Source organism: Salvelinus namaycush, chromosome 13 (genome assembly GCF_016432855.1).
Source record: "Salvelinus namaycush isolate Seneca chromosome 13, SaNama_1.0, whole genome shotgun sequence".
In the NCBI taxonomy this organism is placed as follows: domain Eukaryota; kingdom Metazoa; phylum Chordata; class Actinopteri; order Salmoniformes; family Salmonidae; genus Salvelinus; species Salvelinus namaycush.
Genome location: NC_052319.1, coordinates 31,750,480 through 31,777,103, shown reverse-complemented (window position 1 = coordinate 31,777,103; position 26,624 = coordinate 31,750,480). Strand labels below are relative to the sequence as shown.

General features: G+C 42.3%; 2 protein-coding genes across 2 annotated transcripts in view; one reads left to right on the top strand and one right to left on the bottom strand.

The window, feature by feature from the left end:
• Positions 1 to 5,929: 5,929 nt before the first annotated feature.
• LOC120057963 (calsequestrin-2-like) lies at positions 5,930 to 19,646 on the top strand. The gene is made up of 11 exons (XM_039006446.1): positions 5,930 to 6,950; positions 14,330 to 14,414; positions 14,572 to 14,672; positions 14,765 to 14,876; positions 15,610 to 15,683; positions 16,145 to 16,275; positions 16,387 to 16,432; positions 16,585 to 16,639; positions 18,412 to 18,512; positions 18,614 to 18,688; positions 18,819 to 19,646. The coding sequence occupies exons 1-11, from the start codon at positions 6,708 to 6,710 to the stop codon at positions 19,089 to 19,091; spliced, it is 1,296 nt and encodes a 431-aa protein (XP_038862374.1). The 5' UTR covers positions 5,930 to 6,707; the 3' UTR covers positions 19,092 to 19,646.
• A 2,829-nt stretch (positions 19,647 to 22,475) lies between these two features.
• LOC120058092 (vang-like protein 1) overlaps positions 22,476 to 26,624 on the bottom strand; it is a 29,937-nt gene continuing 25,788 nt past the window's right edge. The window contains exons 6-8 of the mRNA XM_039006568.1: positions 25,225 to 25,390; positions 22,902 to 23,136; positions 22,476 to 22,736 (exon numbers count right to left, since the gene is read on the bottom strand). Coding sequence (XP_038862496.1) covers positions 22,476 to 22,736; positions 22,902 to 23,136; positions 25,225 to 25,390 — 662 coding nt within the window. The remainder of the gene's footprint in view (positions 22,737 to 22,901; positions 23,137 to 25,224; positions 25,391 to 26,624) is intronic.

Here is a 26,624-nt window from a genome sequence, read left to right as displayed (position 1 = left end):
GCGAGGGCCAGCCAACAAGAGCATACAGGTCAAAGTGGTGGGTAGTATTTGGGGCTTTGGTGACAAAACGGTTGGCACTGTGATAGACTACATCCAATTTGCTGAGTAGAGTGTTGGAGGCTATTTTGTAAATGACATCGCCAAAGTCAAGGATCGGTAGGATAGTCAGTTTTACGAGGGTATGCTTGGCAGCATGAGTGAAGGAGGCTTTGCTGCGAAATAGGAAGCCGATACTAGATTACATTTAGGATTGGAGATGCTTAATGTGAGTCTGGAAAGAGAGTTTACAGTCTAACCAGACACCTAGGTATTTGTAGTTGTCCACATATTCCAAGTCAGAACCGTCTAGAGTAGTGATGCTAGTCGGGTGGGCGGGTGCGGGAAGAAATCAGTTGAAGAGCATGCATTTCATTTTTCTAGCATTTAAGAGCAGTTGGAGGCCGCGGAAGGAGTGTTGTATGGCATTGAAGCTCATTTGGAGTTTTTTTTAACACAGTGTTCAAAGAAGGGCCAGATGTATACAGAATGGTGTCATCTGTGTAGAGGTGGATCAGAGAATCACGAGAAGCAAGAGCGACATCATTGATATATACAGAGAAAAGAGTCGGCCCAAGAATTGAACCCTGTAGCACTCCCATAGAGACTGCCAGAGGTCGGGACAACAGGCCCTCCGATTTGACACACTGAACTCTATTTGAGAAGAAGTTGGTGAACCAGGCAAGGCAGTCATTTGAGAAACCAAGGCTATTGAGTCAGCCGATAAGAATGCGGTGATTGAGTCGAAAGCCTTGGCCAGGTCGATGAAGATGGCTGCACAGTACTGTCTTTTATCGATGGCGGTTATGATATCGTTTAGGACCTTGAGCATGGCTGAGGTGCACCCATGACCAGCTCGGAAACCAGATTGCATAGTGGAGAAGGTACGGTGGGATTCTAAATGGTTGGTGATCTGTTTGTTAACTTGGCTTTCGAAGACTTTAGAAAGCAGGGCCGGATGGATATAGGTCTGTAACAGTTTGGGTCTATAGTGTCTCAAAGGGGATAGTGTCTCAAAGGGGATGAACACAGCATCTTTTCAATCTTTAGGGATCTCAGACGATACAAAAGAGAGGTTGAACAGGCTAGTAATAGCGATTGCAACAATTTTGGTGGATCATTTTAGAAAGAGAGGGTCCAGATTGTCTAGCCCAGCTGATTTGTAGAGGTTCAGATTTTGCAGCTCTTTCAGAACATCAGCTATCTGGATTTGGGTGAAGGAGAAGCTGGGGGGGGGGGGGGGGGCTTGGGCAAGTTACCGCGGGGGGTGCAGAGCTGTTGGCCGGGATAGGGGTAGCCAAGTGGAAAGCATGGCCAGCCGTAGAAAAATGCTTACTGAAATTCTTGATTATCGTAGATTTATTGGTGGTGACAGTGTTTCCTAGCCTCAGCTGGGAGGAGGTGCTCTCATTCTCCAAGGACTTTACAGTGTCCCAAAACTTTTTGGAGTTAGTGCTACAGGTTGCAAATTTCTGTTTGAAAAAGCTAGCCTTTGCTTTCCTTACTGACTGTGTACATTGGTTCCCGACTTCCCTGAAAAGTTGCATATCGTGGGGGCTTTTCGATGCTAATGCAGTACGCCACAGGATGTTTTTGTGCTGGTCAAGGGCAGTCAAGTCTGGAGTGAACCAATCTTTTCTTAGTTCTACATTGTTTGAATTGTGCATGCTTATTTAAGATGGTGAGGAAAGCACCTATAAAAAACAACCAGGCATCCTCTACTGACGGGATGAGGTCAATGTCCTTCCAGGATACCCGGGCCAGGTCGATTAGAAAGGCCTGCTCGCTGAAGTGTTTTAGAGAGCGTTTGACAGTGATGAGGGGTGGTCGTTTGACCGCGGACCCATTACGGACACAGGCAATGAGCCAGTGATCGCTGAGATCCTGGTTGAAGACAGCAGAGGTCTATTTAGTGTGCAAGTTGGTCAGGATGATATCTATGAGGGTGCCCATGTTTACGGATTTAGTGTTGTACCTGGTAGGTTCCTTGATCATTTGTGTGAGATTGAGGGCATCTAGCTTAGATTTTAGGACGGCCGGGGTGTTAAGCATATCCCAGTTTAGGTCACTTCACAAAAGAGCAATCTAAGACATGTTGAGCGGGACTGGGGGCTCTACAGTGAAATAAAACAATAAGAACTAACCGAAACAGCAGTAGACAAGGCAAATTGATATTAGAGAGGCATAAAGCAATCACAGGTGTTGATCGGGAGAGCTAAGACAACAATGGCTAAATGGCGATGACTGGCCAGAGAGGGTCAGTTAGGTACACACAGGACCTGAGTTCGAGGCTGGGGCCGACAGATTAACAAAATGAGGTACTTTGTTAGTGAACAGTGAGAGCATATAACTCAGAAATAGCCAATAGGCCTATAACTTCCATCATCAACTAAGTAAAATACATAGGCCTGCCTAAAGACAACTAATAAAAACAAGAAAATAATATCCTGAGGAAAAATCTGGTTCTTTCAATCACATTCATCTCTCTTCTCCACCTGTCTGCATCCCTTCCTATCTGTCTCAGTGGCGATTTTAGCATGTAAATCTTGGTGGGACAAACTCCCCAAAACTTTTTTAGATGCATGCCAGCAAAGCCACTACAAAACACAACACTAAACAATACATCAATAGCACTATAATGGTGACAAACTGTTAGGGCCTACATAAAGCTGTCCCAACAGCAGAGCTTTCTTTCCAGCACCATTGAGTGAATCCTTACCACCTCTACACCTGGCTATCAGCGGAGCCTTGTCTGGCAACAAAACAGTTCATTCAGCCTCATTTACTGCCTTTTTAAAAAACATAGCTGACTTGCTTAAACAAATGTGGTTTCTACTGACAATTGAGATGTACAAACTATGGCATACGGGATGAGTGGATAAGAGGCAATCCGTAATTTAGATTAAGTGATTAATTAATGAGCTAGAAACGGACATAGTCAACATACCTATTTGTTTTTTGACACTACAGCCAGAGTGTTCAGAACAGCCTTAGAAGGAGGCTTAACATCACAGCCACATGCCCACTCATGGCTTTGAGATAGAAATTGACTCTCAGGAGTTAAATGGACTTGACATGGGGAGAGTCATTGTGGGAGTTTTTGAAAACTAAGGTAGGAATTACCTTCACAGCACAGAACAAGTTTGTAATGTGAATATGTTCTTCATATTATCACATCGGCAGGAGGCCTATATATTCTCATATGTGTGTTCCGCTGTAGCCTACATAGATTTCTTTAAATTGAAGTCATATTCCGATATTGTGATATTTGTTCTACTGCTACATTGATGTCTTGAAAATTTTATGAAATTCAGGTATTGTACGCCCAACTGCTGAGTATGTGTGCATATGGCAGGTGTTCTGTAATGTCGTCTAAAATTGTTGCTGTACATTGATGTCTATAAAATTAGGCGAAAAGAAATTTGGACTTGTGTAAGCCCCGCAGCTATACTCAAGTATGTGGGCATACTGCAGTGACGTCTAAAATGCTTTGAATTAATAAGCATCTTGGAGAGTGCTGTCTGTTTCACCACCATAGAGAGTAGGCTAATTGGCTGCTACGTTGTGTTTGACACCTTTTTTCTCAATGTGTTCCGGTACCTCAGAGCCCCTCGGATAAACCCCCCGCGCTCACTATGTGCTCCGGGACCTCCCGATTTACTACTAAAGCACTGATGATGACATTTCTCTAAAACAGGTTATGTGCACCACCAAGTCAGAACAGTAGGCTAAGTCATGAGGTGGAAAGGGACTAAATGATTTGGGTGAGGCACATGGGCTACTAACAGCTTACTACACAACATACACTTAGTGTTACTTTCTTATCTACAGTATACATATCTCCCTGGCATATTACATCATTTATTTTAATTATTTTCTATTTTGTTATATATTTTCTATTTTTATATACATATAAATAAATATATATATTTTACCCCTTTTTCTCCCCAAATGGTAGTTACAGTCTTGTCCCATTGCTGCAACTCCCATCCGGACTTGGGAGAGGCAAAGGTCGAGAGCTGTGCATCCCCCGAAACACGACCCCGCCAAGCTGCACTACTTCTTGACACATTGTTTGCTTAACCCGGAAGCCAGCCGCACCAATGTGTTGGAGGAAACACAGTACACCTGGCGACAGTGTCAGCATGCATTGCACCCGGCCCACCACAGGAGTCGCTAGAGCACGATGGGACAAGGACAACCCGGCCGGCCAAACCCTCCCCTAACCCAGACGACGTTGGGCCAATTGTGCGCCGCCACATGGGTCTCCCGGTTGCGGCCGGCTGCTGGGATCGAATCAGGATCTGTAGTGACGCAGCTAGCAAATTACTTATGCAGAAGCATACAATACATTTTTGGACTCACCTTGTTGTGCTGTGCTCACCTGAACAGGACGGTGGCGCGGCAGCCCCTCTAGTGGGCAAATTTTGTCATGAAACTTTGTCATCAAAGTCTGGCATTCTCTGGATTTATGGTGCTTCCAAGACAACTGAACAACAAGGTTGACAACTCTGAAAAAAACAAGGTTGAATCGTGACTTCAGCGATCTTCAGGTTGGAGCTCTAGAAAGAGGCCCGAGTTCCCGACTTGGAATTCTGAGTTGGATGACCATTCCATTTCCCAGTCAGAGCTAGATTTTTTCAGAGTTTCCAGTTGTCTTGAACTCACTGGTCTGAGATTTCCCAGTTCCGAGTTTCCAGTTGTTTTGAACACTGCAGAAGTCATGCTGGATTGACAGCTCGGCCAATGTATTCAACCCTTTCTGGCCCATGGTGTTGCATGTGAATGTTTATCCTTGTTATCTTGGAAAAGAGACCCTTAAACTCAGACTTGGACCACACACCCTCTCCACTGAATAGCAGGCTAGTGATTAATTTGCAACGCTTGCAGTTAGCCACTGATTCCTTCCAAACCACTCATTGTTGAATTTGCGATTTCCAACTTGTTGTGTAATGTTTATGTCCAATGGCCGATGAGCACCGATACGTTTTATCGATAATTTGTGTTCATATGACAAGGATTGAAAAGAATTTGCCAGTAGATTGTCAACTTGATTCATGATGATGACTGCTACCCCAGTATGCTCTGTAACCTCTCAGCCAACACCTCCCTCTACCCCAGTATGCTCTGACAACTGCACCAACACACACAGAAATAGCGAACTAGTTTTAAAGTCACTGCCCAGTGTTTCCAGATTTCTATAAAATATGACCTAGAATTACTTACAATATGAGTGAAATAGTTTTCCTTCCAGAAAAATTGTAATTAGGTCTGTTTTCAAATCAAATCAAGTTATATTGGTCACATATTTAGCAGATGTTATTGCGGGTGTAGCAAAATGCCTGTATCTTGGAATGGTATGGGTGTACCCCAACAACAGAATGGTGTGGGCGCATACCGGTCATTAAAAATATTTATACAAGCAGACTGCTGATTTTCCAAAGTCATCCTCCTCTGGAGTGGCCAGCTCATCCTCCTCTGGAGTGGCCAGCTCATCCTCCTCTGGAGTGACCAGCTCATCCTCCTCTGGAGTGACCAGCTCATCCTCCTCTGGAGTGGCCAGCTCATCCTCCTCTGGAGTGACCAGCTCATCCTCCTCTGGAGTGGCCAGCTCATCCTCCTCAGGGAGATTACATGTTTTATGAGAAAATATCAAGCATTTTTGAAACAGTCTGTTTGCGATACAAGTTTTAGGTGGTTTTTAAAAATGTTTATGTTTTTTTCTCCAATTTATGCTTTGGCCACAAATACGAGTATAGGACGAGTCAACAACATTATTTGAATACGAGTTAACAGAATATGAACTTTGAAAAGTGAGATTTTCACTGGGCAGTTACTTTAAAGTAACTACTATAAAGCTATCTCAATGATATTCTAGTTGCCATCAGGCAACCTGTTAGTGCTGTCCATTAGCCTGTCACTACATTAGCATCTATTAACTTACACTAGATAATGTGGTGTGGGACACTGTTAGCATAATTCTAACCTGTTTGGAATACCCAGTTTACGCCCCTGGGCACTGCTCAGGAGGCTCTTTTTATGCTCGTGGTAACTAACCCAATCTACACTATGACAGATAGGACTTTAGACATGTAGTCCCCAGATTACTATCACCCCAAATCTCCTCATTCCTCCCAACATGCCAAACAGAGACATCATGGTGTGAGAGTGTGAGCAGAGAGCTGAGGCCCAGTGTAAAACCCACTATCTCCTGTCGTCCTTTCTCTCTCTTTCGCTCTCTCACCTATTTATTTTTAGCACCTAAACAACTGGTCTCCTAAAAATGGGCCTGTGTGTGGTGGGCAGGGGGAGAGGGGTGCTGCTATGTACGGTATCCAGCCCCCCAGCGCGCTCCAGGCCTGTCAGGGCTGTTCTTTCCCTTTGTCTCGGCAGGAGAGAGGGAGCGAAACGGGGAGAGAGAGAGGGTCGCTGGTTCCTGAACAAGCGTTAGGCGTTAGAGGGCGGCTTGGAAGGAAACTCAAGGAGATTTATACAGCAATTGAAGGGCAACCTGTTATTCTCCACCTGTCTTTCTATTGTTGTTTTCAAAATTATTTTAACATTTTGGAGAGTTTGTTTTCTTTCCTAAGCCTAAGCGCTCTTGTGGAGGCAGTAACTAGTGAAGGTTACTCTGTGATTCTCTGGGTGCCTGGTCGTTCCGAACTCAGACCATGCGTTCCCTGTGGCTGCTCCTGGTCCCGTGCCTGTCCCTGTCCCTGGCGCCCCTTGTCCAGACCGAGAAGGGCCTGGAGTTCCCTCGCTATGACGGGAACGACAGGGTCATCGACATCAATGACAAGAACTACAAGAAGGCTATGAAGAAGTACAGCATTCTCTGTCTGCTGTACCACAAACCCATCCCTGACGGCAAGGAGCTGCAGAAACAACACCAGATGACTGAGATGGTGCTGGAGGTAAGCTTGATGAGAATGAGGAAGAGGAAGAGGAGGAGGAGGGGAGGAAAAGGGAGATGGTGGGGGAGGAGGAAGTGGGAGAGGGAAAAATATGAGGATGAGGAGGAGGAGGAGAAAGAAATGAGGAGGAGAAGAAAGAGATGAGGAGGAGGAGAAAGAGATGAGGAGGAGGAAAAAGAGATGAGGAGGAGAAAGAGATGAGGAGGAGGAGGAAGAGAAAGAGATGAGGAGGAGGAGAAAGAGAAAGAGATGAGGAGGAGGAGGAGAAAGAGATGAGGAGGAGGAAAAAGAGAGGAGGAGGAGGAAAAAGAGAGGAGGAGGAGAAAGAGATGAGGAGGAGGAGAAAGAGATGAGGAGGAGGAGGAAGAGATGAGGAGGAGGAGGAGGAGGAGGAGAAAGAGATGAGGAGGAGGAGGAGAAAGAGATGAGGAGGAGAAAGAGAAAGAGAAAGAGATGAGAAGAAAGAGATGGAGGAGGAGGAGGAGGAGAAAGAGATGAGGAGGAGGAGGAAGAGATGATGAGGAGGAGGAGGATAAAGAGATGAGGAGGAGGAGAAAGAGATGAGGAGGAGGAGGAGAAAGAGATGAGGAGGAGAAGAAAGAGATGAGGAGGAGGAGAAAGAGATGAAGAGGAGGAGAAAGAGATGAGGAGGAGGAGGAAGAGAAGAGATGAGGAGGAGGAGGAGGAGAAAGAGATGAGGAGGAGGAGAAAGAGATGAGGAGGAGGAGGAGAAAGAGATGAGGAGGAGGAGGAGAAAGAGATGAGGAGGAGGAGGAGAAAGAGATGAGGAGGAGGAAAAAGAGATAAGGAGGAGGAGGAAGAGATGAGGAGGAGGAGCAGGAGAAAGAGATGAGGAGGAGGAGGAGGAGGAGAAGAAAGAGATGAGGAGGAGGAGAAAGAGATGAAGAGGAGGAGAAAGAGATGAGGAGGAGGAGAAAGAGATGAGGAGGAGGAGGAGGAGAAAGAGATGAGGAGGAGAAGAAAGAGATGAGGAGGAGGAGAAAGAGATGAGGAGGAGGAAGAGAAGAGATGAGGAGGAGGAGGATGAGGAGGAGAAAGAGATGAGGAGGAGGAGAAAGAGATTAGGAGGAGGAGGAGGAGAAAGAGATGAGGAGGAGGAGGAAGAGAGGAGGAGGAGAAAGAGATGAGGAGGAGGAGAAAGAGATGAGGAGGAGAAAGAGATGGTGGGTGGAGGAGAAAGGGGAGAGTCACTAGGGAGGGGGAATACCTGGGGTGGACTGAGGTGATTTAACAGTCTGGGGTCACCGGGTCAGCTAGACCTACAGTATTACTCCATAAATAATTTACATTACCAAGACATTACAGTGTTCCAATGGGCACGTAGCTCACAACTTACTGAGTGGTTTGCTGACTAGGGTTAAAGGAAAAATAAAGAGGTATATTGGGTTCACACTCCAAAATATGTTGCATAAAGCGTACTTCATTACATGTCACTGTGAATGAAAAACATCTCCTGCTGCTCGTTTGTTGTTGTTTACAAATGCTGTGTTCAATTACAGACCTACACACTGAAGAAGGCTATAATTCCCAAACGTCTGTGTACGCTATCCCTGATGCAGTTAAACAAATTTAACATTGAATAATGAATGAAGCAATATGCAACATATTTTGGAGTGCGAACCCATTACACCTCTTTATTTGTCTGAATTTGCGGGTTTTACGCACCAGCCAAGCTTCTGGGAGAGCGCGATGGCTCTCTTTTGATTAGTTAAAGGAAAAATACACTAAAAAACTATCTTTCGGTATTTTTTTATTCACAGTCCCAAAATGTTTTGCATGTCAACAGTCAAGTTTTCAAGATTTTGGACTTTCAAGAAGCAAAGTGACACTTGCCACATCATCAAAATTATTATTATTATTTTTTTTGCATCATCCTGATGATGTGGCATGTGAAACTATTGCTGCGTTCACAGGCTAGTCGGAACTCTGACATTTTTGACTTTCTAATTAGTTGAACGCGGCATTTGCTTCTTGAAATTCCAACATCTTGAAAACTTGACCGCTGACATCCAAAACATTTTAGGAGTGTATCAACATTGGATTAATTAAATAAATACCAAAATATAGTTTTTGAAGGGAGATTTCCTTTAATGTGAGTATACAAAACATTATGAACACCTGCTCTTTCCATGACAAAGACTGACCAGGTGATCCCTTATTAATGTAAATTGTTAAATCCACTTCAATCAGTGTAGATGAAGGGGAGGAGACAAGTTTTAGAATCATTTTTAAGCCTTGAGACAATCAAGACATGGATTGTGTATGTGTGCCATTCAGAGGGTGAATGGGCAAGACAAAAGATTTGAGTGCCTTTGAACGCGATATGGTAGTAGGTGCCAGTTGCACTGGTTTGTGTAAAAAACGGCAACGCTGCTGGCTGCTGGGTTTTTCACCCTCAACAGTTTCCCGTGTGTATCATCAATGGTCCAGCACCCAAAGGACATCCCTGTGGGAAGTTTTTAATGTTTTGTACACTAAATGTCTCTGTCTGTCTGTCTGTCTGTCTGTCTGTCTGTCTGTCTGTCTGTCTGTCTGTCTGTCTGTCTGTCTGTCTGTCTGTCTGTCTGTCTGTCTGTCTGTCTGTCTGTCTGTCTGTCTGTCTGTCTGTCTGTCTGTCTGTCTGTCTGTCTGTCTGTCTGTCTTACTAACTCTGATTCCCGTCTATCTTTGTCTTCCACTCTGTCTCCAAATCCCTAAGCTTGTCTGAGATAAATGTATAGAGACAGAAATCAATCCATGTGTGTCTGCTCAGCTTGTTTCCAGGATTTCAACACACTGACAGACATCAATGTTGTCTGTCTGTCTCTGTTTCTGTGTCTGTGTGTCTGTGTCTGTGTCTGTGTCTGTGTCTGTGTCTGTGTCTGTGTCTGTGTCTGTGTCTGTGTGTGTGTGTGTGAGACTGTGTGTGTGTGTGTGTGTGTGTGTGTGTGTGTGTGTGTGTGTGTGTGTGTGTGTGTGTGTGTGTGTGTGTGTGTGTGTGTGTGTGTGTGTGTGTGTGTGTGTGTGTGTGTGTGTATGTGTGTGTGTGTGTGTGTGAGAGAGAGAGAGAGTGTGTGTGTGTGAGAGAGAGGCTGCCCAGTTCTGTCAGTTAAGGTCATTTCTGTTCATTCATTCTCCACTTCACTCCCGTTGTAATGTATGTCATTCACCCCAGCTCTCTGCCACAGGCAGAAATAGGACCGGCACTCATGCACTGTATGTTATTGAGCTATACATGTGAAGGGCATTGCAGTGTCTGTCTCTCTCCCTGTTTTGCTTTGAAATGTAAGATACTATATCAATTAAAATGTTATTGAATAGCTATAGGGTTAGCTAATTGATTATAGCATTTCATAATGACCTATGACTGCATCTACAGTCTAATGTGCTATGAATATGTTTCTAATGTAATCAGCACGTCATAAGAAGCTACTTCAAGTAAAGTGTCAGTGTCCTACTGCAACAGTGTGATATCTGAGCTGTGACAGTGGGCTACAGTGGGCTGCTTTAGCCTAAGCTCCTCTCCCTAGCTGTCCTGTGCTCCTCATGGCTTGTGTTAGAGTGTGATGTGCAGCAGGTAATCTGAGACCAGTCTCCCACTCCTGATAATAGCCCCAGATATTTAACTCACCACAGGTGGGTAAGTTGACTATGTTTGCATAGTAAACTTACACACAGCATAGTCAATTTACAGACAGCATTGACACACACACTTACCCCACAGACATGCCATCAGGGGTCTTTTCACAGACCCCAAATCCGAACAAATTCAAGAAAACATACAGTATTATATAGAGCCATGATTGCATGGAACTCCCATCTCAGATTGCTCAAATGTACATCAAACCTGTTCAAAAAACAAACAGCTAAACCAATATCTCACGGCACAATGCCTCTCCCTTATTTGACCTAGATATTTTGTGTGTATGTACTGATATGTAGGCTATATGTGACGCTTTACATTTATGCAGTTCTGACCTTGAGATGTTCTTGTCCAATAATGTTCTGTATTATTTAATGTTTCATGTTTTGTGTGGACCCCAGGAAGAGTAGCTGCTGCTATCGCAAAAGCTAATGGGGATCCTAATAAAATACCCCAAAATACTGCACTAGGGTTAGGGTCCAGGGTAATCATAATTAACTGGACTTGCTCTTTTGCTTCACTAAAATATATCTGTATAAGATTACCATATCTGGGTTCTAAAAGTATTTAGGGTATTTAAATTACTTTCAAAAACATTTGGAAGTAAGTATTTAGATATGTTGTTGCTGAAAACGTAAATAGTTTAATATTGGAATTACTCAAATACACAGTATTTATAACAACTATTAAAATACACCCATGCATTTGAACCAGGTCTGTTGGCAATTTGAAAAGAATGTTTTTGGAAATACTTTTAAAAGTAGTCTTTGTATAGGAAATTATTTGAAAATACTTTCAAATACTTCCAATATAAGTAGTTGATTCGGGACACATTATTTCAACATACTGAAATACATGGAAAAGATCTACATAACAAATAATCAAGTACACATGTATTAGAACCCAGGTCTGGAGATTACATCCATGTTGCATTATTTTATAAGTGTCGTGTCTTTGCTATCATTAAATTGAAGACTTATAGTTTTTATCAAAGATTCCTGTAATTAGGGATTATGCGATCACTTGAGTAATAACGTAACTAATTAACTATGAATTCGAGGGCACCAGGGAAAGTTATTAGATTACAAAGTTATAATTTCCCAATATAACCTTTCAGATATTTTCATATCTGATCAATAGTCTTCTGATTAATGATTTATTTATTTTTACCTCACGTTAGTCTCATTCCAAACGTCGTAAATTGTTGATTATCTGCACGAACCCAGTCTTCACTATGAGTCATCCATACATCAATTGTCTTAAATCATTTATTTATTACTAACTAATTAATTCACAGAAATGCATAAACAAACAAACAAACTTAAAAAGGGTTACATGAAATGGGAGAAATATACCCTACTGGCTGAACCGGCATGGCGGCTCGTTAGACAAAAGGGAGAATTGCGTTCGACTAAGAATTCACTACAGAGTCCATAATTATAACAATTGACATGCTAATCCTTACACATGAACGCTCACTCATTCGGGAACAATTGCAATCAATATATATATATTTACGCTCGGTGTGTGTCGTCTTGATCGTTGGAGTGAAGTTAGTTTCTGTTGGAGTTCCTTCTGTCTCGGTTATTGTGGATAGTTCAGAGTGACATTCGTTATAGAATTGGATGTTTCGGCGGTTGTCTTTCTTCGCGTTCAATGATACCGAATTCCTAGCTGCAGACTAGTAGTCAATATCAAAACTTGTTCTTATTCGTATAAGAGTTTGACCACGTGGTATGGTTAAAGATTCAGCAATGGTAACCTTCGTTCTCCCCATGGAGGATAAACATGGTCTAATGGTAATTTCTCATAGTTGGCTTTTATTCAGATAGCAGGAAGGGGCTGTCCTTGGATGTCTGACCCAACTGGCTCAGGGGCGGGTCCTCGGGTTTAGTTCAAATCAAAAAGGGATTTGTATTTTTCTTAATTAAACAGTCCAAAATCATATTACACAATTATACAAACAGTATCATACTCACTCATTCATTTTATACAACAAACAGATGTAAACCTCATATCTGAGGTTATTATATAAACAGCGGTATGGTAATGTAGTCCCACAGTCTCTCATGAGTTTCCCACATGGTGACCACTGGGCATGTTAATAGCTGGACTCTCCACCGATCTTTTATACTTTTGCAGGAACATGAAATATGTTCGTACCTCAAGTTCTGTGAGGTGGGAGAAAATTCCTTTGTCCTGAAAGTTTACCCTCTCTCTTAATACTGTTTGGCCATGAGGAGATTCTCAGGAATTGATGACGTCTCTCTGTGATCACAGCATGGGTTGAAGGAGGAAAGGGAAAGGCAGGGAGAGGGGGATGGGGTTTGCAATACCCAAGCAGGCGACGTCATGACATAAGGTGCTTACAGAGTGAGATTTGTTTGAAGAGTCCACAGCCTATCTGATCTTTCTTCGTCACTCTGTCAATGTTACATTGACATAATGTATCTCATGCTTGGACAAAGGCTACTTGTTTCATGTTGCATGTACACTAAATTGTAGTTTTCTGTTTGTGTTCATTGGTTTTGGTTTGCTAGAAGTTGAGAGATGTACACTGTACAGCATATCCCTTTTAAGGTGTGTACAGTTTTGCTGAGCTGCAAAAAACACAATCCCTTCTTCTTGTCTACAACTAATGCATATTCCCCTGCCTCTATATAATTTTTTTCAAACATGATGTTCAAAGCCCTAAATGATCAGCTGTCACCGTATTATCTGGATAAAGACAGACACATCAGTGTTCCCCTCCTGATATTTCTGTCAGTCAGGTATTCTTAGGAGCCCCAGTTTGACCTGGGACCTGTCAGAGCTCAAGGCCTTGACTGACAGAGCCTCACCTAATTGAGACCACAATGGCAGCAGCATTCTAGTTTGCATGTACAGTACATGTAGAGCTGTGCACTTTTAGTCATTCTAGAACTGTCTCCCTCTGTGTGTGTGTTGCCTTCGGGCTTTTCTGTTCTCTGGACCGTTATCTACTCAATAACGTCACCCCAATTAAGGCTCATCTCAGTCCTGTCTGTCCCAGTGCCGACTTACAGTCGCAGATTGTGCACGTGACTGTGTATGGGTGTGTGTGTGTGTGTGTGTGTGTGTGTGTGTGTGTGTGTGTGTGTGTGTGTGTGTGTGTGTGTGTGTGTGTGTGTGTGTGTGTGTGTGTGTGTGTGTGTGTGTGTGTGTGTGTGTGTGTGTGTGCAAATATGTGTATGCGACCAATACAATTTGATTTGATTTAAATTATAGGTCAGCAGTGTCTCTCTCTCTCTCTCTCTAGGGTTCTTTCCTAGATATGATTGATTAAAGTTAAAAAAAAGCTTCAATGTTTTGTCAATGCTTCAAACTGGATCACAGTTTGTGAGCACATACAGACGTAGAATCTTAATTTGAACCAGTTTGCTACAGCAGGAAAATAATCATGCAGCAAGAGAAAATGTGAATTATTATGTGGGTTATAATTAATGGACATTTTTGGTAGGGGTTGATACATTTTTTGTTAGGGAAAATCAAGTCTGACATTTTAAAGTGGAAATAACACACTTTAGAAGCCTTTTTAAACTTAGAATACACTACAAGTTTGCATTGCCTGCTGTATAGGAAATTTCTCAGCAACAAAAGAGTGATCAAATAAAGATCTTACATCTGTACCAGTAATGGCAGATGTAAGATCTATTTGACACTGTTCCAATTTTAGTGTTATGATGATGTTGAAGTAACTGTCTTTTGTCATCTCCAGCTTGCTGCCCAGGTTATGGAGGGAAAGGAGATTGGGTTTGGAATGGTTGACTCCCACGAAGACGTCAAGGTTGCCAAGAAGCTGGGTAAGAAAACACATTAACACATCAGCCTGCACTATAGTTGCCAAATAGTATGATACCGCATGACTATGAAGCACCAAAAGGCTTTTGTACAGCCTTCAGTGAATGGCTGTAAATAATGGTCTGTATTTGACCCCCTGAACCCTAAACTATGACCCAGGCCTGGTGGAAGAGAGAAGTGTGTACGTGTTCAAGGGAGACCGTGTGATTGAGTTTGATGGCCTGCTCTCCGCAGACACCCTGGTGGAGTTCCTACTAGACGTGAGTGCCTCATTGATACTAGGCACAGATCTAGGATCAGCTTGCTGTTGTGTCCCTTTCCCTGTACAACAATCTTTCTCTTCTCTCTCTAGCTGTTGGAGGAGCCCGTGGAGGTGATAGGAAATACTCTGGAGCTGAGGGCCTTCGACAGGATGGAGGAAGACATCCGTCTTATTGGCTACTTCAAGAACGACGAATCAGAACGTGAGTGAGTGTTTTTGCCAGTCTGTCTGTGTTTATGTGTGATGGCAGGGGTTGGACTGCTATTGGATGATCCCCTGGGCTTGATAATGACCAGAGCATTTTTAAACTCCCCACCACCACGGATTTCATTTCAGTCATTTAGCAGATGCTCTTATCAAGGGCGACTTGCAGTAGTGAATGCAGACATTTTAATACTTTTTTTCATACTGGTTCGCCATGGGAATCAAACCCACAACCCTGGTGCTGCAAGTGCCATGCTCTACCAACTGAGCTACACGAGCTTCATGACCAATTTTACCCTCCCTCCACAGACAGCTGTGAGGCCCAAATGTTTTCCCATTTATCCTAAGATGCAGCACCGCACTCATGATGAGCACAACAATGGCTCTCGCCCCTGACCAACTGTGGGAGCCTAGAACTAGGGGTCAACAGGGTTCAGTTATTTCAGTGCCTGTATGTGTCAATGGCATCTCCTTAAAGGCTAATGATAGTCCAGCTAGCACACACAAGCTAACAGATGCTCGGTAACGGCTATGCTAATTGACAGAACCAATCGGGGAATTAGACTTTAATGCTGAAGGTCTACAACTCTTCACAATGGATAAGAAATGGTGTAGCAGGTGGTTACACAGTAGTACAGTGACTTAAAAATAAGTTAAGTGTCCTCTCTTCCATCCCTCACTCCACCAAATGCTCTCCTTTCTCTTCTTCATAAACCTCTGGTCTCCTCCAGACTACCATGCATTCAAGGAGGCTGCAGAGCAGTTCCAGCCCTACATCAGATTCTTCGCTACCTTTGAGAAATCTGTGAGTATACTGACATCCATACCTTGAAATTCGGTTTCCTTGGTCTGTGAGTAGCAGTCCTGTCAGGGCAGGGCAGGGGGTCCTGATTGGTCTGTGAGTAGGAGTCCTGTCAGGGCAGGGCAGGGGGTCCTGATTGGTCTGTGAGTAGGAGTCCTGTCAGGGCAAGGGATCCTGATTGGTCTGTGAGTAGGGGTCCTGTCAGGGCAGGGGGTCCTGATTGGTCTGTGAGTAGGAGTCCTGTCAGGGCAGGGCATGGGGTCCTGATTGATCTGTGAGTAGGAGTCCTGTCAGGGCAGGGGATCCTGATTGGTCTGTGAGTAGGGGTCCTGTCAAGGCAGGGGGTCCTGATTGGTCTGTGAGTAGGGGTCCTGTCAGGGCAGGGGATCCTAATTGGTCTGTGAGTAGGGATCCTGTCAGGTCAGCACATGGGGTCCTGATTCAAGGTGTTTGTGGTGTTTAAGGTGGCCAAGGAGCTGACCCTGAAGATGAACGAGGTGGATTTCTATGAGCCCTTCATGGAGGAGCCTGTCACTGTCCCTGACAGGCCCAACTCTGAGGAGGAGATCGTGGCCTTCGTCACTGAACACAGGAGGTAAGAGAGGGATCAGTATGGCTGTCAGAACACAGTTATTTCACTCTGATCAGTGCGATTAGTGACACCGAACAGATAGGGTTGTGTAAGTTTGTTTGTCTTTGTTTTCAGACCAACACTGAGAAAACTGCGTGCTGAGGACATGTTTGAGACCTGGGTGAGAAGTTGTATTATTTTTCAGTTCAGTTCTAAGCCTCTAAATAGAGAATTACTCAATGTAAAATATATAGAAGTGTTTGATATGCAATCTTGCTTTACTTGCCTTAATCCTGGGACAGCTTCTCATGATGTTGTTTCTGTTATTCTCAGGAGGACGATTTGGAGGGGATCCATATAGTGGCCTTCGCAGAGGAGGAGGACCCTGGTAAAAGCCATTATATCAATATCATTACACAATTTTAGTATTGAGCAAGGCAAACATTAGTATAAATACACTTAGCTCAGCAGTACAGGTTCCCGAGGAGATGAACGTGACATAGCTTTTAAAAGAGCAACCTCATACACATTGCTTCAGAACATATTCACACCCCTTGACTTTTTCCATATTTTTTTGTGTTCAAAAGTGGGATTAGCGGGATTAAAATTGATTTGTCATTTTTTGTCAACAATCAATACAAAATACTCTGTAATGTCAAAGTTAAAGAAAAATTATGAAAAATATATTTTATTAATGAAATATATTTTGATTAGACAAGTATTCAACCCCCCTGAGTCAATACATCTTAGAATCACCTTTGGCAGCGATTACACCTGTGAGTCTTTCTGGGTAAATCGCTAAGAGCTTTGCAAACCTGGATTGTACAATATTGGCCCATTAAACATGTAAAAAACTCTTCTAGTTCTGTCAAGTTGGTTGTTGATCATTGCTAGACAGCCATTTTCAAGTCTTACCATATATTTAAGTCAGATTTAAGTCAAAATTGTAACTAGCCCCTCTTCGTAAGTAACTTCAGTGTATATTTTTTGACTTGTGTTGTAGGTTATTGTCCTGCTGAAAGGTGGATTTGTCTCCTAGTGTCTGTTGGAAAGCAGACTGAACCAGGTTTACCTCTAGGATTTTGCCAGTGCCTAGCTCTTAGCTCTTTTTTTAATTAAAAAAACTCCATAGTCCTTGCTGATGACAAGCATACCCATAACAGGATGCAGCCACCACCATGCTTGAAAATATAAAGAGTGGTACTCAGTGATGTGTTGTTGGCTCCAAACATAATGCATTGTATTCAGGACTTAAAGTACATTTCTTTGCAACCTTTTTTGCAGTATTAGCGCCTTACAGGATACATGTTTTGGAATATTTTTATTCTGTACAGGCTTCCTTCTCTTCACTGTCATTTAGTGTCAGTACAATGTTGTCAATCCATCCTCACTTTTCTCCTATCACAGCCATTTAACTCTGTAACTGGTTTAAAATCACCATTGGCCTCATTGTGAAATCCCTATGCGATTTCCTTCCTCTCAAATGAGTTAAAAGGACGCCTGTATCTTTGTAGTGACTGGGTGTATTGATACACTATCCAAAGTGTAATTAATAACTTCACCATCTTTAAAGGGATATTCAATGTCTGCTTTTTTTTAACCAATCTACCAATAGGTGCCCTTCTTTGTGAGCCATTGAAAAAGCTCCCTGGTCTTAGTAGTTGAATCTGTGCTTGAAATTCACTGCTCAACTGATGGACCTTACAGATAATTGTATGTGGGGTACAGAGACTGGGTAGTCAATCAAAAATCATGTTAAATACCATTATTGCACACAGAGTTAGTCCATGCAATTTATTGTCTGACCTGTTAAGCACATTTTTACTCTTGAAGTTATTTAGGCTTGCCATGACAAAGGGGTTGAATAGTTATTGACTTAAGACATTTCAGGTTTGCATTTTTTATTATAAAACATAATTCCACTTTGACATTATGGGGCATTGTGTGCAGATCACTGACACAAATTCTAAATGTAATTTTAAATTCAGCCTATAACACAACAAAACGTGTAAAAAGTCAAGGGGTGTGAATACTTTCTGTAGGCATTGTATCAGTCTTATCTGAACCTGAGAATCACTGAAATGGATCACAGCTTCCAGGAAATTCAACAAACTTCTCATGGATTGATAAAACACAGACAAACCTTGATGCGTTTTTCAGATGGTTATGAGTTCCTGGAGCTGTTGAAGGAGGTGGCCAGAGACAATACCCACCACCCTGGTCTCAGCATCATCTGGATCGACCCTGATGACTTCCCCCTGGTGAGACACACATACAGAGACAGACAGACAGGGCTAAAGGAACTCTTCTACAAGTCCCTACAGTTCTCAGGTCTCACAGTGTGTTCTCCCTCTCTCCTCAGCTGATCCCCTACTGGGAGAAGACCTTCCACGTGGACCTGTTCAAGCCTCAGATCGGTGTGGTCAACGTTACTGATGTGAGTCCCCTAACAGCTCCAGTACAGCATAAGAAATTGCTGGCAACCTGTCCAGAATTTATGAAACTCAGATCAAACACGTTGGCCCCTGACCTTTGACCTCTCTTTCTCTCTCCCTCCCTCTGGACAGGCTGACAGCATCTGGCTGGAGATAGACGAACAGGACCTGCCCACAGCCCAGGAGCTGGAGGATTGGATAGAGGACGTCCTGTCTGGCAAGGTCAACACCGAGGATGATGACGATGACAACGATGATGATGACGAAGACGACAACGATGATGATGACGAAGACGATAGCGATGATGATGACGAAGACGATAGCGATGATGATGATGAAGACGACGAAGATGATAACGATGACGACGATGATGGCGACGACGGAGATGATGACGATGATGAATAATTAAAAAACTACAAATTTGTAATCCAAAATTCATAACATTGTTGTATAGTCTTCACTGTACTATCATCAAAGTGAACGAGTTCAGGGAGAGAGGAATAGATCTATATGCTTTTATAAAATATGTTGTACAATGTGTACATCACTGGCCAAAATCAACCTTTCTGCATTAGAAGAAAACCCATCAACAGATTTTGTTTTTCAAGAATCTGATAAAAATACTGTATATAAACTGAAATCTATCTGAAAGAGAGAAGTAACAATATGTTGACCAACAGAGATACTTCAGAAAACCCCAAACAGTACTTTCCATCCTTCCCTTAATTCTACTAATTTATAACAATGACTGGCAACCACGACAAATACATCAATCTAACTTTAGTTTGATCAATGAAGTGCTGCTGTACACTATCCTAAACCTCACTGAAGTCACTGAAAATGTTGGCATCTTTGTGTGCTTTTCTGTGCCCTCTATTATATACTCTGTGTAGATAATTGCATTTTAGGTTCTACTTCCTGGATTCAGTGCAAATACACACCTGTCTCTCCCTTTCCCAAGGGCTAGATCTTTGTCATTACTATTGACACTTTCCAATTTCCACAACACTTTCTCTCCTTTCATCTCCTCCTCCTCCTCTCCATCTCTGTATTCATGTGTGTTTGAGTATGCAACAGCTGCAAAGTGAGATAATATCAGCATTACACACCCAGATGGGAGAGGAAAGCCTATTTAAATGCAAATTCCTCAAGTCTCAATTTCTCTCATTTATTCTCTCTCCATGTTTCGTTCTCTTCATCGTTCTGTCTCTTTCCCTCCTTGACTCATTGCTCGTTCTCTTCCTCCTTCCGTGGGCTATTAGAAGAGGAGATGTGTAGTGGCAGGAGAGAGTTCTCAGTGTTCCGTAGGACCAGGGCACAGTAGGGGGATGGGGGCTTCAGATATTAACTCAATGGCTATACTCAACCTTCATATTACAACCACTAACTCTCTTGCTCGCTCTCTCTCCGCCTTCTCACATACTGTATAGTACACAAGACAAATACACTGCAGCACACACACGCACACACACTTGCGTTCCAAAAATAAGTCATACAGTATGAGAATATGTTGAAAATGTTCATACAAATATTTATTTTACAAATCTTGATACAGTTATTGTAATTCCATATCTGTGATCTTAAAGCAAAAACTTAAGACTGAATTTGTCAGTATGAAATTTAGGATGGCTGGCACACACACACACACACACACACACACACACACACACACACACACACACACACACACACACACACACACACACACACACACACACACACACACACACACACACACACACACACACACACACACACTCTCTCTCTCTCTCTCTCTCTCTTTCGGACGAAGATTCTTGCATACAATAACACAAACAAGTTGAGCATACATTATATGTGTTTCAAAACATAGGCACCTTTGTAGTGAAGGATACATAACAGGAGACAAAGGCCCCATTCGAATACTTCCTTTCTCCCTTCCTTGAAGTAGTCACATATCTGAATTGGTTGTATGAGGGAAAGCATTGGTTGGCAATCTTGCTTTGATCTATCCAACACTTATGACTTGCGATTACCTCAAGAAAACAAGGAATTAAGGATGAATTCAAACAGTATTCAAACAGAATTCACAACCACGATTTCAACACAATAAAATCCTCAACATTGAACTTTTTAGTGACAACAATGATCGTACAATGGCTAACAATTGAATTATCATAGTTTTGAAAAATAAGCACATGTAAAAGGGAAGATTTGGATAAAAACAATTCAATATAAAAATAAATAAATACTGTCGACAGATGAGTATAAAAATCCCATAGCAGTGGTAGTACTACTAGTTGTGGCTAGATGGCACTACAGCTTCTGTTGTGAATGTAGAGATCCCTCACTATGAGGAGACTGTTGTCTGCACATCAATACTGGGGAATATACCGTGTCCAATATCCAAATGTAAAAAAAAAAATGGCCTGGGCCTATTGGAATCAGTTCCAGGATATGTGTATGCAGTCTTGGAGTTAGACAAGCATTTCACGACACCCGCTATAACATCTTCTAAATATGTGTATGTGACCAATAAAAAATGTGATATTGATTAGTGGTATCAGATCAGTCAGTCATGTCTGGAACAAAATACATTACCACAGCTACTTCTCTGTGTTTGTCTTCTCAAACTCTCATAAAAGAGAGGATATTGTACCATCGTTTCATCTGTTGTTTTCTCTTATATCTGAAGATGGAAAAACTTGAGACTCAATCTGTTTCACTTAGCTTTAAGGGTTAGGTTCTGTAGAAATGTAATAATACCTTTATTTCATCTGGAGATAAGACACAAATCTATTGCATATGTCTTCTCATTAGATGCCAAAAGTATAGAATATGTCTGTATAAATGCTCTCCCACCCTCCCAGCTTGTTTGTTTTCTCAACTGTGAGTTCATGGTTAGAGGACAGTATCTAGCAATAGTCCGCTTTGGGTTTGAGTACAACAGATTCTGACAACCTCTTACAGATATGTCTAGGAATCCTGGGTAGTACAATGACTGAACATAACTGTGGTCAGTCAGACAAGTAAGACATGTATCAATTAAATGGAAATAACCCACACGTTTAAATAAATACAAACACATGTCCAATCCATTGGCGGTAAAGACAAGCAGTCTTTAGTTTGAGACAACTGAACCTGAACTGTTGATGATTAGGTAGTATTTCATTCATATTAGATGGGCAGACCATATGAAAATACTCACTGTTGCTATAGCAACCCTAGGGAGGATCCAGAGACAGGTACATGTAGAGCCAGATTGTGTGTAGATACAGCTTGTGTACACACACACACACACACACACACACACACACACACACACACACACACACACACACACACACACACACACACACACACACACACACACACACACAGAGGGAGGACAAAAATGCTGCAGGGGTCATCTACAGTGCATAGAAAAAACCTTGACATAATCCAGTGTTCCAGTTTGCCTCAGGACAATAGAAACCAGAGCATATTGCCTATCTCTCACTATCTGTCTCATCTTCACTGCAAAGGAGCTATAGGCTGGGGAACCATAGGGTTTATTAACTATGCTAACACTTCATCTTGCAATATCCCATATGCATCTGTTCATAAAAAACACATACAATAAAAAATAAAAAATTGCAAAGCAGCCCAAACAATCTTTATAAAAAACAGTAATATAAATAATTTAAGAGACACAAAATACCACAATAATAGCATATCAAAGTAAAAAAGGGTTTAAGAAACATAACACAAAAAACATACCAAAATGGTAAGATACTGTAATTCTAGAATAGCCACAGTCTTTCGTGTCTGTTAGACTGATGTTTCAGATTGGAGACACAGGGTAAACTTGTGTGACTTGGGGTCAACGTACTCCTCGGTCATTCGAATGTAGGGGATGGACTTGACCGTGACCACTAGGCTGAAGTCTAGACACCTAAGGGAGAAGACCATGCCCTCCTTTAGACCGCTGGTGACCGCAGCCTCGCTGACCAGAGTCCACTGATCGGCCATCCAGCGCTCTTGACCGTACTGCAGCGTAGGACCAGGGGACAGGTAGGCCTCCAGGAATGCCTGAACACACACACACACACAGACAGACAGAGAGACAGACATGGAAATACATAACACATTTCAGAATTGCTGGCACTATCATAAGGACATAATAAAGAGTATTGTGTTAGGGCACGGGGACTGACTTGGCACTAGAGTAGGGCTAATGGGTTCATTCTTGCTTACCTTGGGGCTCATGTTGTGTGTGAGGCAGAAGACCAGGTGTCTCTGGATGCTGTCCATGCTGTGGCAGTGCTGCCTCCTGGTGGTTCGGAGGTATTTTTGCAGGGTGCGGGCAATGGAGGGGAAGATGGCCGAGGCTGCCTCCCGTACATCCATCACATCCCCGGGGGACACTTTCTGCTCCTCCTGCTGCATCCGCCTCACATGCATGAAGGCCTCCTCCACAGCCACCACTAGCCTAACGTTAAAGTAATGTACACACAGACACAACATTCAGTATACTGTACATTCATCTTTTCTTACACCCTAAAGTTACTATCCTAACGTTGGGCCAGTAACCGAAAGGTCGTTGGTTTGAATATCCGAGCCGACAAGGTGAAAAATCTGTCGATGTGACCTTGAGCAAGGCACTTACTCTAATTTGCTCTTGGGGCGCCGTAATACTTGGCTTGACCCTGTAAAACAAGGCATTTCTCTGCACCTATCCGGTGTGTGGCAATAAAACATCTATTACAGCAATGTACACACAACATTCAGTATACTACTGTACATTGTTCTTACATCTGTTCTTACATCCTACAAGTTAGAAAAACACAAGACAATGTACCCTACTGTATCTATTCTTAAGTCCATCTATGTAAATCCTCCTCTATATTTTTAATCCTTGCATTAAGCATCATACAGTGCCTACAGAAAGAATACACAGCCCTTGACTTTTTTCACATTTTATTGTCTTACAGACCAAATGTATAATTGATTAAATTGAGATTTTGTGTCACTGGCCAACAGACAATATCCCATAATGTCAAAGTGGAATTTTATTTTTAGAATTTCTTTTAACAAATGAATTAAATTAAAAGCTGAAATATCTTGAGTCAAATATTCAACCCATTTGTTATGGAAAGCCTAAATAAGTCACATAATAAGTTGCATGGACTTACTTTGTGCAATACGTTTTGAGTGACTACCTCATCTCTGTACCCAACACATACAATTATCTGTAAGGTCTGTCAGTCGAGCAGTGAAATTCAACCACAAAGACCAGGGAGATTTTCCAATGCCTCACAAAGAGGGCACCTATTGGTAGATGGGTAAAAATAAAAAAAAGCAAAAAAAGCAGACATTTTATATCCCTTTGAGCATGTTGAAGTTATTAATTACACTTTGGATGGTGTATCAATACACCCAGTCACTACAAAGATACAGGCGTCCTTCCTAACTCAGTTGCCGGAGAGGAAGAAAATCACTCAGGGATTTCAACATGAGGCCAATGGTGACTTTAAAACAGATACTGTACAGAGTTTAATAGCTGTGATAGGAGAAAACTGAGGACAGATCAACAACATTGTAGTTACTCCTCAATTCTAACCTAAATGACAGAGTGAAAAGAAGGAAGGGTGTACAGAATAAAAATGCATCCTGTTTGCTACAAGTACTAAAGTAAAACTGCAAAAAACTTTATGTCCTAAATACAAAGCATTGTTTGGGGAAAATCCAACAGAACACGTTAACGAGAGCCACTCTTCATATCTTCAAGCATGGTTGTGGCTGCATCATGTTATGAGTATGCTTGTCATAGGGAGTTTTTTAGGATAAAAATAAACGGAATAGAGCTAAGCACAGACAAAATCCTAGAGAATTTCCAACAGACACTGGGAGACAAATTCACCTTTCAGCAGGACAATAACCTAAAATGCAGGGCCAAATATACATAGTGGCTTACCAAGTGGCTTACCAAAACGACATTGAATGTTCCTGACTGGCCTAGTTACAAGTTTGACTTAAATCGTCTTGAAAATGTATGGCAAGACTTGAACATGTGTGTCTAACAATGATCAACCAACTTGACAGAGCTAGAGGAATAAAAAAAAATAATAATGTGCAAATATTGTACAATCCAGGTGTGCAAAGCTCTTAAAAACTTAGCCAGAAAGACTCAACTGTAATCACTGCCAAATGTGATTCTAACATGTATTGACTCAGGGGTGTAAATACTTATTACATTTAAAAAAAAAAACATTTATACTTACCTAAATGAGATATTGCTGTTTTTATTTTCAATACATTTGCTAAGATTCCTAAAAACATGCTTTCACCTTGTTGTTATGGGGTATTGTGTAGATGGGTGAGAAAATATATTTAATACATTTTTAATTCAGGTAACAACAAAATGTGGAATAAGTCTAGGGGTATGAATACTTTCTGAAGGCACTGTACCTATGTATCTTTCATCCTTCTTTCTTCACTCATTTCTTTCCTTTTAACCCAAATATTCACCTTCCTATTCACTCAGAGTGTTCTTTCTCTCTCTCACTCACTCACTCACCTGGCTCTGCGTTTGCAGACCCGTCTGTCATAGTCTGCCTCTTCGTAGTAAAGCTCGTTATGAGTGGTGTTTTTGTGCCTGGCTGCTGCAGAGATCATGGTCCGAGACTTGCCCCCCACCTTCAGTCCCCCCGACCCCTCTGCCGGCTCCGCCGGGTTCCCTGGGCCTATGAACAGGAATCACAGAGGCATGATGGGAAGGTCACTGTGGCCCAATCAGCATATCAATAGCAACCCGGGGAAAACACAGATCTCAGTGAGGATTCTAAATCTAAAAATCTGATGAGACTGATGAAATATTTAGCCTGGTAGTTACAGCTGACTATATGGTTTAGCCATCTGCCAAATGACAACAGAGTTAGCCAAAGTCGAAACTAACATCTGGCTACCAGGCTAGTAAATATTCATCAAATAAAAGACAATACCAGTTTGATCATATAATTCACATCTCTCTATGGTGAATACCAATAACTAACCCAGAAGTAGTAAAAGCATAAATTATGGTTCCTGGGGGATATGAATATGGAGTAGTGGAATCTGGTCCATATTCATGAGGGATATGTGGGTATGAGAGGAGTTCAGTACAGTAACCCCGGCAGATACAGGTCAGGAGAGATGAATCAATGAATCATTAACACCAAGGTGTGTACTGTATGTATGTGTGTGTGTGTGTGTGTGTGTGTGTGTGTGTGTGTGTGTGTGTGTGTGTGTGTGTGTGTGTGTGTGTGTGTGTGTGTGTGTGTGTGTGTGTGTGTGTGTGCGCACGAATGTGTATGTGTGTGTGTAAAGCTGAAAGCTACTGTGATGAATTATTGAAAGGCAGAAATGCCAAAGCCTCTGAAGCCCTCCCTCCCTCCCTCCCATTTCATACTTTGACAAGGGGAGGGTGGGAGGGTTCTGTGAGGACACCGTACCAGCATACTCCTCTACCAAACTCCACTACAAAGACCATAGAGAAAACCCATAAAGTAGAGTTGGGAAGGCCCAAGTACTCCAGAGGCAGTCGGTGCCTGTGTGTCTGTGTAGAATATCTGGTGAATGAAAGGGGTGGTTAGATTGGTATGTATCTGTGTGTGAATGCGTAGAAGCAGTGCAAACATTGTGGGTGAGGGAAGGGAAGTGATGAGTGAGGTTAGTAATGTACACTAGGTTAGTAGAGTGCACTTGTAAAAAGTGTGAGGACACACAGAAGAGATTATTACCCAGCTTTACTTACTGTCATTGTCCAAAAGGTAAGCTCTCAGTTTAGCTTTAAATGTTGCTTAGGGTAGCATGGGAAGGTATATGGAGAAACAGCATCACAAGGAAGCACATACATGGACAAATACGGTCGACAGACAGCTGACAGATGGAGAGACAGGTAGAGCGAGAAAGAGTTTCACTTTATGATGCAGTTACAAA

Bases quoted from the DNA above. Each gene is read 5' to 3' on its own strand.
- LOC120057963 (XM_039006446.1), top strand. From the start codon at position 6,708: ATGCGTTCCCTGTGGCTGCTCCTGGTCCCGTGCCTGTCCCTGTCCCTG. The intron at 15,684-16,144 runs GTGAGTATACTG...GTGGTGTTTAAG, and splicing joins TCGCTACCTTTGAGAAATCT to GTGGCCAAGGAGCTGACCCT. The intron at 16,640-18,411 runs GTAAAAGCCATT...TGCGTTTTTCAG, and splicing joins CGCAGAGGAGGAGGACCCTG to ATGGTTATGAGTTCCTGGAG.